This window comes from Cebus imitator, unplaced genomic scaffold (genome assembly GCF_001604975.1).
Source record: "Cebus imitator isolate Cc_AM_T3 unplaced genomic scaffold, Cebus_imitator-1.0 Scaffold154, whole genome shotgun sequence".
NCBI classification, from domain to species: Eukaryota; Metazoa; Chordata; class Mammalia; order Primates; family Cebidae; genus Cebus; species Cebus imitator.
Window position 1 is genome coordinate 1,219,333 of NW_016107469.1, and position 12,469 is coordinate 1,231,801.

Here is a 12,469-nt window from a genome sequence, read left to right on the forward strand (position 1 = left end):
GGGGAGGAAGGCAACAAATCACACTGCCATGTGTGTACCTATGCAACAATCTTGCATGTCCTTCACATGTACCCCAAAACCTAAAATGCAATTAAAAAAAAGAGAAAAGAAAAATATACTTAAAATTGTAAGCAATGTAAAAACACTGAAACATTAAATATTAAGTATCTATTTCTCTTTAAATGTATCTCTTACATAAGCAGTATCTTTGGAGGATGTTTTCTTCTAGGTAATCAATACTTCATATCTTTGTTTAGTACCTTTAAATAATAAATACCGGCATTACTTTTTAAATGGTTTTATTTTATGTACAAATAATGAATAGATGTTGTACCCATAAATTCTACTTTCCAAAAACAGGAGCTTTTTAAAAGAAAGCCATGTAACTTTTAAAAGGCATTGGGATTTCTCTGCTTCTAGATCATTGGTAGGTTAGAAAAATAAAGTTTGTTCTACCAGGAATCAGAAGTTGGAACTGAGTATTCTCCAAAGTGGAAATTCTAAATAGTGTCGCTCCAGGCAAAGATTATTCAGTTCTCATCCCCAACATCCAAAACTACCTATCAGAAGGGTTAAACCAGGTCAAAACAGTCCAGCACAATTAGGCTTCATCAAACAGTATCATTACGCTCTTCTGAGATGCCAATAAACCAAAACAGGAAATATTAAAATAAAATAGTATTTGACACTCTCATACAAATTATTTCCTTATTGTATCCCCTGTTCTATAACATTAATAAAGGGAATATTTTACTGCAAAGAATATTTTATTTTATACATTACTAACCATGAATTTTTGCCATTACTTATTATACAGAGGCTGCCCTGTGCCATTATCCAGATGGAATAAGCATTTTACATCCACAATTCACTTCTATAGTTATAAGCAGAATTTTCATGATTTACATAAGTACATCTGTCAGTGAAGATTTAACACTGAGATGTAATGTAACATCCGTAATATCTGATGTTTTATAGATGGCAATGTAGAAAAGACATATTTTAATCACTTTTCATTTAAGTAACCTTATGTAAAAAATAAACTAATAATTTAGCAGTTCCAAGTGTCCAAAGGGCATTTTCAAATGCACATAAAAGAAATGGTTACAGAGATTTTAAAGAAGCGTCTTCCATATCCACATCCTCTTGCAACTGCTGTACCATTTTCTCTTCCAAATGCTTCCCTTTGCCTTTAACAAAAATAAGTAAAAAATAAAAAACTTAATTCAATGTGACCTTACATCAACATGTCAAAACTTTATAGAGGATCCCGTGTGTTTTAAAGTAATATTAGCCATTCCTAAGAAATTTTAAAATAGCTAGCCATTCATCAAATAGACATTCTACATACATTTGCTGATTTCACCCTCATAACAATCCCCATTCTAAATATGAGAAAACTTAGGCTCCAAGACAGATTAACTTGCGGAAGGTCACTCAACTATAAAGTCATCTAAGTCAAACCACTGGTATGTGAACCTCAGCCATCTGGATCCACGGTCCCTGCTCTTAACACTGTCCTATCTACCTAAAAGAGAATTACCTAAAAAATTAGATAACAATGGTTCATTTCTGGTGCTTTTTGGCTATCAATTTGTTAGGTATATGTAAAACAAATGCTCCAGAATTTTGTCTATTTTGTTTTAGTAAAATTTGGTACAAAAATAATACAAGTAGATTTACACAAATGTACTCAACATGTGGTTACAGAATTTGACCTTTACTAAGATTTAGACAAGATTTCTTTCTCTTTAAGTGATCTAGCTGTACTTGGTGTCAGCTGAGTAAAAGAAACAGTAGTCCAAATTTTAGAATCAGAATCACCTGGAATGCTACTGAACAGCAGCCCAGACTCAAAGAGCCTGGGCCTATGTATTTAAGTTCCCCAAGTTGGTAATTCCTATACCAACCAAAGGTTGAGAACCACTAATATAAAATACTGTTCTTTAATCAAAACAAGTATGAGACAAAAATCACCTATAAAATTATTACTCAAATCATTTTGCTTAACTTGGGGAGATACAGAACATAGAATTCAATGAAGGGAAAAAAGAAACACTGTATCAATAGATTGACTGTAACTGGAAAATACACTGAATAAATTACCTTTTTACAGACCAAATCATATCATAAATTTACTAAGACAATATTTAAAGGAAAAAAATACCCAAAGTTAGTTGGTACCCAAATACAGAGACCTCAAAAATCTAGATTTTTTCAGTTTTCTTCTTAAAGCAGAGAACTCCTGTGTAGTGTAATGTAATACTCACCTGCAAGAGGGGCTCGGATAAGATGGATGTTTTGCTTGACTTCTTTGATATCCTGAACTTTCTGTAGCTCTTTATTTTTCTTCAGTCTTTAATAAAACATATTAAAGCCAAAATTTCAGTTACTAACACTTCTTTAAGAGGCATCAATTCACAATACAGCTTCTAAATTTTGTTACTTAAGTTAGCCACACAGATGGGGAATGGGAACATGATGGCTGCCCTTCTGTTTATTACCCTTCCTTCTCCCCACAACGCCCCCCCGTCCAGCAGGAACATCAACACCAAGTCAACAAAGAGCCTCTCAGTTCTCTCAAATTATTCCCAAATGGCAAGCCAGTGAACTTAACAGGTATAAGTTAATATAAACGAGATATATACCTTATAGTAATTCCCAAATCTAAGGTAAGGTCACTTACTAAGCCCTCACAAATGTACACTTACTTCCCTAACAACTCAAAATCAAAGTGGCTTTTTAGTTCATAATTAGCTTAAAATAGGATTCCTATCCTACCACAAAATGTGTTCATTCAATCATTGTATCCCTTTGTACCTGGTCTGGCACAAAATGGAGGCCCAATATATATTTGCTGAGCAAATGAAGGATGTGACTCATGAAAAGTAGTGCTCTACTAAATAAAACAACCTCTAACTGTTAAAGTGCCTAGATCTTTTCTCCTCATATACGTAAGTCTCTGTTATATAATTTTTTAAAAACTATTTGGTAATTACAAGAGCACAAAACACACGATATTCAACAGAAATGCTAACAAACTAGTTCTCAAACATTTTTCTAAAATGCTTTAACATTTTTAAGCCAGAAAGCTGCTAGCACATGCTTCTTCTCCATGACGTATTCCACAGCAATTAGTTTAAAAGCTAATGATCCTGCTCTGAAAAAAGGGCTGATTCCAGGCTGGGGAAAAGGAAGCAAAAGATGAGTCTTGAAACATCTTGTTAGCTATAAAACATGAATGCACTCAAAGAATGATGAGAATTGTCAAAATGACATGAGAGTCGGCCAAAGGAACTCCCACAGGCCAAACCTGGGCCACTCAGAACATCAAAATAAATAATGACAATAAAGAATTATAACCCAATGTATACCATAAGAATCCATAAATACACACAGATGTAATATGAATAAAGGAATAAATCTTGAAATTGATAGAAAAGGAAAAGCTCTTTCTTACATGAGAATGTCGACCACAAAATGTAGATGAAATGATGGAATTAGAAAAATCACCATTTGGCAACAATCACAATAATAGTAACTGATTCAGACAAGACTCTAGGGAAAGCTAAAACCAGTAGGTACAAGTTTGAGAAGTAATAGGCTCTTTATTGAATCTCTTTGTATCTCCCACAAGACATGTACTGTTTACAAGGAAAACAAAGTAGTAATCTTACAGTGGAGAAACCTGACAGACATCACCTTAATTAAGTGATCAAAGTTAACATCATCAGCAAGGTGACATCATATGCTTTCGGATATGATGAATAAGAAGGATACGTCATCATTTCTGTAACACCCCGGCAAAAGGTACCTAGCCTAAATCTAATGAGGAAGTTATTAGACAAACCCAAATTGAAGAACATTCTATATAATAACCGGACCTATATTCTTCAAAACTATCAATGTCATGTAAAATAAAGAAAGATGAGAAACTGTCCAAATTAAAAGAGGCTGAAGAAATATGAAGGACTTTCTGTTGCCATGGATGTAATCAGAATAACTGGTGACGTCTAAACAAGGTTAGTAGTACATCAATGTTAATTTCCTGACTGACAGATAACCACACTGTGTTTAAGAGAATGTTCTTATTTTTAAGTTATATACACTTAAGTATACTTAGAAGGAAAAAGCACTATGTCTTCCATACATTGTGACAAGGATAAAGTAAATGTAAAATGCTGGCAGAATATACAAGAGTCCTTCATATTATTCCTGAAAGTTTTTGGTAAGTCTGAAGTTATGTCGAAAAAAAAAAAAAAAAAAAAAAAAAAAAAAACTAATGCCTCTAAATATCTACTAGTAATTATTTTCCAAAAGTTACTCCATACAAACATTCATACCTGTTCATTATAAATTTAGCTTGGCGTTTCTGTTTGATCTCTTCAACTCTCTTCATTGCATCAACTACAAAAAAATTCACAAGTTATTAGCAAATGTATGCACATTCAAGCAGTATGATCAACAACTACATTAACAAACACTTCTTTATTATTCTGATTTAGAAATGAATTTACATGAAAAAAAATCCTTACAAAAACAATCCCTACTCAAAAAGCTGAAGAAGGTATATACTCATGGCTATCATCACTGTCAACATTCTCTTTCACAATTATCACTTCTTTAATTTTTATTTGGGAAAAAGTCTCTATTGCTGTCAAATTTTCCTTCACTTTAAACCAATCCAATGCTTTTCAAATGTTTTTTTAAAAAGAGAACTTGGACTGTTGACAACTAATCTCATTCATAACTTGTAATTTCCATGAATAAAGAAAGACAGCACCTTTCTGGTTATAAACACTTACAGTGCCTGGAATATGGTCACCACGTGACACTGGCAGAATGAACCAAACAATCAATACTAAAATGTTCTCAACCACAAAAATCCAACTGTTTTGGAGAATGTCTGCAGAAGCACTGGCTAAAATGGGGCTGAGTCCAACCAGGCTCTAAATTTACTATCAGTACTATCCAATAAAAAACAAACCATACATGAAATTTTAAATTTTTCAGTAGCCATATTTTTTGAAGTAAAAAGGAACAAGTGGAAATTTAATGATATACTTTGTTTAACCCAAATTTCCGAAATATTGTCATTCAACATGTAATCTATATAAAATTATTAGTGAAATACTGTATTCCTGTTTTCATATTGTCTTAAAATTCATCATTCATTTTACATTTACAGCACACCACAATTTAGTCACATTTCAAGTGCTCCGTAGCTTAGACACCACAACTTCTAATCTAGCTCCTTAAAGTGTAGTCTGTAAATCTAAATAAGATATTTATAGAGTATTTTTTTTTTTTTTTTGAGACTGAGTCTCTCTCTGTTGCCAGGCTGGAGAACAGTGGCGTGATCTCGGCTCACTGCAACCTCCCTGGTTCAAGCGGTTCTCCTGCCTCAGCCTCCCAAGTAGCTGGGATTACAGGCACACACCACCATGCCCAGCTAATTTTTTTATTTTTAGTAGAGACAGGGTTTCACCATGTTGGCCAGGATGGTCTCGATCTCCTGACCTCATGATCCTCCCACCTCAGCCTCCCAAAGTGCTGGGATTACAGGTGTGGGCCACCACTCCCGGCCAACAAAGTCTTAAAGCATCTTCCAAAAGTATACTTACGAATTAAAAAGAGTAGAACAGTAACTCTCCAGTGGAAAAACCCGGCAGACACCACCTTAACCTAATGATCAAGGTTAACACGCTAGTAATGGAACTAATGGACAGCTTGTTGTCTCCTGACAAAACTCTGAAAAAACTCAGCATCAAATCTCTAGTGCTCTTGCCAAATGTGCATTATCTAAACCTAATCTTAAGGAAACATCAAACAAAATCCAGTTAAGGAGTTTTATACCAAACACTTGGCCCATACATATTCTTCAAAACCGTCAATATCATGAAATATAAAGACAAACTTGGGCAATGTTCCAGATTAAAAGAGATTAAAGAGACCTGACATGTACTATTCTTAAAAATTTTGTGATAAAGGCTATTACTGGGACAATAGGAGAAATATGAATAGGTCTAAGATTAGGTAATAATATTCTACCAAAGTTAATCTTGATTTTAATCATTGTAGTGTGGTTATGTGAGAGAATGCTTTTATTTCTGGAAATACATATTAAACTAGGGATAAAGAAGCATTATGTATGTTTAAACAGCTCAGAAAAATATCATACACTAGAGAAAGAGAGACAAAGAGAAAAAATTAATTCAACAAAACGTTAGCATTCAGGGAATCTGGATGAAGGAGATCAGAGAACTGTACTCCTGCAACTTTTCTGTACTCTGAAATAAAAAAAAAAAAAAAAAAAAAAAAAAGACTTTTTAAAAAAATGTAGTCTGGGACCAGTAACAGTGGCATCATTTGGGAGCCTGTTAGAAATAAAGGATTTCAGGCTCACACAAACCTGCTATATCTGAATCTACATTTTAACCAAAACCCCCAGGACAATCTTTGAGACCTCTAGTATTAAAACAATGTTTCTATAAATAACTGTAAGAAAATGTCAACTATAAATCTGCATATGCTGTAGCTCAGAATTAGTAATATGCTGGAAATATAACTTTTTTCTTTGTCTTTCAGCAAAAATAAGGACAAGGTCTAGTATTCAGAAGCATTTCCACATTTTAAAGTTATTAAGAAGGGAAATAAACACAAATGGCAGGAAAATCCTTTCCCAAGAATATTGTATCGTTATTTCCAAAAATTCCAGAAGATTGAAACATTTTGAACCTAAGAAGCATCTGACAGCACAATTCACAACTGCAAAGATATGGAACCAACCTGAGTGCCCATCAACCAATGAGTGGGTAAAGAAAATGTGGTTATTTATACACCATGGAATAGTACTCAGCCAAAAAAAAAAAAAGAACAAAACAATGTCTTTTGCAACAACTTGGATGGAGCTGGAGGCCATTCTTCTAAGTGAAGTAACCCAGGAACAAAAAACTTAATACTGTATGTTCTCACTTATAAGTGGGAGCTAAGCCATGGGCAAACAAGGCATACAGAGTGATATAATGGACTACGGGGACTGAGAAAGGGGAGTGGGGCAGGGTAAGAGGTAAAAACTTTATATTGGGTACAATGCACACTACTCAGGAGATGGATGCACTAAAATCTCAGATTTCACCACTCTACAATTAATCCATGTAAACAGAAAAAACACTTGTACCCTAAAAGCTATTGAGATAAAAAAAAATTTTTTTAAACAAAAAGAAAATATGTAATAAGTTAAAATAGAAATCAGCACCTTAACAAAGGTTGTTCAATCCATATCCTCACACAATTTGACAACGTAAGTAAGCAATGGATACAAAACTCTTGTCAACAGATTAGTTTATAGACAAAATGATGTTGAAATACGAAGAGTATTTTTCTGCAACCCTACTGACAACTTTTATTGTGTAAAACACTAGGAAACAATCTTAAATTCCAAAGACCCTCATAATACGTACCCAGGACTCATACTGTGCACCTAGCAAATCTTCTTAGAAAAATCTATTTTTAGGATCCCAGTAAAAAGGAAAGCAGAATCAGTGCAGGGGAAAAAAAAGAAAAAATCAAGAGCACTGCTTCTTACAGCATTTGCAGATTTACTGCAGTTTTTTTTCTTTTTTTCCCTTAGCTCATCAGCTATCACTAGGTATAAATGAGGGGGGCAAGAGAATGAGACTCTCTAATAAAACCCAACAGAAACAATAAAATACGAGTACTTGGTAAATGCACTTAGAGGGTGGAGGCTGTGTGCGACCTGTTCAGCTCTGTATGAGCCAGGTAGTGCTTAATAAATGTGCACTGAATTAAAATAAATTAAGAAATGCAGAGAATATTACCATTACAGTATGTGAAGTCTTACAGAACACAGCAGTATTTCTCTCAAGTAATGTAAATAACACGAAACCAGCATGAAGGACCACTGAACTGATGATTCACGTATCACTAAAATGGGATATGCACCTCAATTTCAACAGCAACCTAAATACCTACTAAGTAAAAGTAGTTATAAAATATGTAAAAATGATCTGGAGCTGCTGTCTTCATGTAATAACAACAACAACAAAAACAAAGGTCAAATAAAATAAAACTGAATTTAGTCCAGAAATGCTTCAGGACTGGCCGGGTGTGATGGCTCACACCTGTAACCCTAGCACTTTTGGAGGCCAAGGCAGGCAGACTGCCTGAGCTCAGGGTTCACAACCAGCCTGGGCAACATGGCAAAATCCCATCTCTACTAAAACACAAAAAAAATTAGCCAGGCATGACAGCATGTGCCTATAATCCCAGCTCCTCGGGAGGCTGAGGCAGGAGAACTACTTGAACCCAGGAGGCGGAGGTTGCAGTGAGCCAAGGTCAGGCCACTGCCTCCAGCCTGGGTGTCAGAGTATGACTCTGTCTCAAAAAATAAAAAAGAAAGAAAGAAATAAATGCTTCAGGACTTTCCAATGTCCTTGATAAGGGTGCCTTTTGAAATTAATTTAAGAATCTTGGCCGGGTGCAGTGGCTCAAGCCTGTAATCCCAGCACTTTGGGAGGCCGAGGTGGGTGGATCACGAGGTCAAGAGATCGAGACCATCCCGGTCAACACGGTGAAACCCCGTCTCTACTAAAAATACAAAAAATTAGCCGGGCATGGTGGCGTGTGCCTGTAATCCCAGCTACTCAGGAGGCTGAGGCAGGAGAATTGCCTGAACCCAGGAGGCAGAGGTTGCGGTGAGCCGAGATCGCGCCATTGCACTCCAGCCTAGGTAACAAGAGCGAAACTCCGTCCCCCCCACCCAAAAAAAAAAAAAAATCTTGTAAGTTAATCTCTTTAGAAATCCTTGAGTTTGAATCAGTGTTATTTCCTTACCAAATAAACCCAATAAAATCAACTGCTTTTCAGGTATTAACTCTTCCTCTAATTATAAAGCAGAAGGAAAAGACCTTATTTTTTAAAAAGGGGGTCGGGGAGATCCGAAGGGCACAATAATTAGGTCTATCTATAGAAAAGGCAATTGCAAGCCGGGCATGATGGCTCACCCCTGTAATCCCAGCACTTTGGGAGGCCAAGGTGCGCAGATCACAAGATCAGGAGATGGAGATCATCCTGGCTAACACGGTAAAACCCTGTCACTACTAAAAATACAAAAAAATACAAGTGTGGTGGCATGCACCTGTAGTCCCAGCTACTCAGGAGGCTGAGGCAGGAGAATTGCTTGAACCCAAGAGGTGGAGGATGCAGTGAGCTGACATTGTGCCACCGCACTCCAGCCTGGGCAACAGAGCGAGACTCAATCTCTAAAACAAAAAAGAAAGAAAGAAAAAAAGATAGAAAAAAATAAAAATTTTTTAAAAATATATTCTCCACATGGTCCAGCATAAACAAAGCTTTAGAACAAACTTGTCCAACCCACGGTCCAACATAAATTCATAAACTTTCTTAAAACATAGAGTTCTTTTTTTTTCCCTTAGCTCACCAGTTGTCATTAGTGTTAGTGTATTTTATGTGTGCCCCAAGACAATTCTTCTTCCAATGAGGCCAAAAGATTGGATGCCCCTGTTTTAGAAGGTGTTGAATACTACTACAAAGGTCCACAAATTTTCAGTTCTTCCCCTGAAGTCTCATGACTAATTGGAATACAGAAAGGGATGCCCTGCCCATGATCCATTAGGAGAGTAATAAAGTTCACGAAATTGTTAGCCTTACAGACTCTGGTTAACAAACCACATCAACCTCACACCCAATACTAGAAAGGGCTACACGCTGCATAATGGTAGCCAAAGGAAGAAAAGAAGGCAGGGCCGGGCTGAGTGCAGCCTGTAATCCCGGCACTCTGGGAGGCCAAGACAGGTGGATCACTTGAGGTCAGGAGTTCGAGGCCAGCCTGGCCAACATGGCAAAATCCAGCCTCTACTAAAAACACAAAAATTAGCAGGTGTTGTGGCAGGTGCCTGTAATCTCAGCTACCTGGGAGGCTGAGACAGGAGAACTGCTTGAACCTAGGAGGCAGATATTGCAGTAAGCCGAGATCACATCACTGCGCTCCAGCCTGGGGGACACAGCAAGACTTTCTGTCTCAAAAAAAGAGTAGGGCCAAGGGTCCCAAACATACACAAACGTGGTGGAATCTACAAGCTAGCTCAAGGGATTAACTTTTTCTACATATGGGACCTTTTTCATTAAAGTCTCTGCCTACTTCAGAAAAAAAAAAAAAAAAAGACAAGAACTAGGTATTATTGCTTTTAATTTCGATAGATTGTAACTTCATCTTTTAACTAAGTCAAACACTTAGAAATTATCTCACAACACTTGTACTGATGACGTTAAGTGCTATACTTTTAAATTTTAAAGAAGCAATGAACTTTATAAGGTATACAGAGTACAAGTTTATATCCTAAACTATGTCATCTAAACATATAAAGTGTGTTAGGTTTTATGTGTATTTTAACTGCCCCATGCTCACCCTAAAACAGTATTTTCCGTCTCTACTTTTTTCAGCCTTATGTATGTTTTTACATCTCTGTGTGGGCACTTAAACTAGTATCAACCTTAATAACTACATTATTTTAAAGTGGACACACTGGACAATTCTAAAAAAAAATTTGATAAATGACAACAGAACCATTAAAATGAGGTTAAAATAATAAAAGCCAAGAAATGAAAAATGGAAAATTCAATATTTAAACAACAAAATGACACTTAAAGTTATGCTAATATTCCAAAACCAGTCTCTCCTCAAAATTACTGGTATTTCTTTATGACTTACTAGTTTTATTCCATAGCTCTCGCTGGTATTTGATAGGTTCATTTCTACGCTTTTCAAATTCAAATGAATTATCCTGTAAGAGGGAACAGAGGAGATAAAAATAAGGTTTTAAGAAAGGTAGAAAGGAAACATTTCTTAAAACATCTTCCTTTACATAAGAGTTCTGAGTGAACACACATCAAGATACACCCCTCAGGGAGATCTCAGAGAATATAGGTTTTCAAACTTTTTCTCTTTACACACCTCCATGTACAAAACAGCCTACTGAAAATCTCTCTATATATACACCAGTGATTCTCAAAGGGAGAGGAGGGGACACTAAAACCCCCATACCTCAGAAGGGCATATAACAATGATCAGGATTACAAACTACAAAATCTTCCTAATTTCCCATTCCCAGGTAAGATTCAAAGCCAGAAAACTGAATTATGTTGAAACATATGAAACTGCCATTTTTCAAAGATCAAAAAAGTCAACATCAAGAATTGCATGTCCTTCCTGTAGGAGACAGAAAAAAGACAAAGAGAGAAAGGAAATAATTTCATATGGTTCAACCTAAATATCTATTCATTATAGCAAAAAGGTGTGAAAACTATATAAATATACCTTCAAATAAATGAGGTGCTACAGTGCAGAATGTAAGTCAGACCCTGCATTTCTTCAGATCCCCTCCAAACATTGTTACCACTGCTAGCGGCTGGTATTTTTAGTCAATGATCCTTTTAATCTTAAAACACACAAAACAATTTTGGAAAAGCTACAGGTATATCTTGGTTTTCAAATCTATCTGACAGGCATAAACAGCATTACCTCTGTATTTAGCTATTTCTTTTCTACATACACCTTTATTCAGATCATAAAACCTCAGCCACAAGGTAAATGGTAATGAATAAATGGCTGTGACTCGCAGTTTCTTCTCAGGCAGTTGCATTTGGGCTGCTTTGCTTCTTCTTGCCCAGAATGAAAATTATTTTTGTGATAGTAATTATGATTTGGCCTTGCATCTTGTCAAATAATACTCTTTACATTCATTGCAAAGCTCTGGTATTAAGGAGGCCAGGAAAGGGCTTCATGGAAATTGATTGTAACCGCTCTTTAGTAGCAGAAAGGAGTCACAGGTTTGCGGGGGAAGGGAGGCCATGGAGGGAGGGGACAGTTTAAAAAATCTTCCTCTCTCAAAGGTAGCCTGTACTGCATTTCACCCCCTTCCTTTATAGGGACTGAACGTGAACAGCTTCAAAATATCCTTTTATCAAATCAATATAACAATTTAATGATGGGTGCTCATTCTATTAAATCCTCTTCCCCCTGGACTTCTCTCTAGTCCTCACACCAACACTACCAATTCCTCTGCTCTCAGATACAAAGTCCTGCTAACAAAATCCAGAAATTGATAAATGAGTCTATTATAAACTTCACCTGAGCTTTGACTGCCATTCAGAAAACCTTTATCTCCTAACTGCATCTCAAAATCTTTGAGTAGCAATTCCTAACTTCACCACAAGCCATTTAAGTAATTTTCCTCCTTGTCTGCAAGAGTTAAAAATAGTAGCTCCTGGCCGGGCGTGGTGGCTGGAGCCTGTAATCCCAGCACTGTGGGAGGCCGAGGCGGGTGGATCACAAGGTCAAGAGATCGAGACCATCCTGGTCAACATGGTGAAACCCCATCTCTACTAAAACTACAAAAAATTAGCTGGGCATGGTGGAGCGTGCCTG

The 12,469-nt window shown here is 36.3% G+C and overlaps 1 protein-coding gene across 3 annotated transcripts in view; it reads right to left on the reverse strand.

Moving 5' to 3' along the window:
• Positions 1-282: 282 nt before the first annotated feature.
• RSL24D1 (ribosomal L24 domain containing 1) overlaps positions 283-12,469 on the reverse strand; it is a 17,219-nt gene continuing 5,032 nt past the window's right edge. For 2 of the 3 annotated variants that reach the window (XM_037743782.1, XM_017543350.1), the window contains 4 exons: positions 10,754-10,826; positions 4,344-4,407; positions 2,271-2,356; positions 283-1,190 (listed from right to left, as the gene is read on the reverse strand). In XM_037743782.1, the coding sequence (XP_037599710.1) occupies positions 1,105-1,190; positions 2,271-2,356; positions 4,344-4,407; positions 10,754-10,826 (309 nt within the window). In that variant the 3' untranslated portion in view covers positions 283-1,104. The remainder of the gene's footprint in view (positions 1,191-2,270; positions 2,357-4,343; positions 4,408-10,753; positions 10,827-12,469) is intronic. The other variant, XM_017543351.2, reaches the window with a different exon arrangement.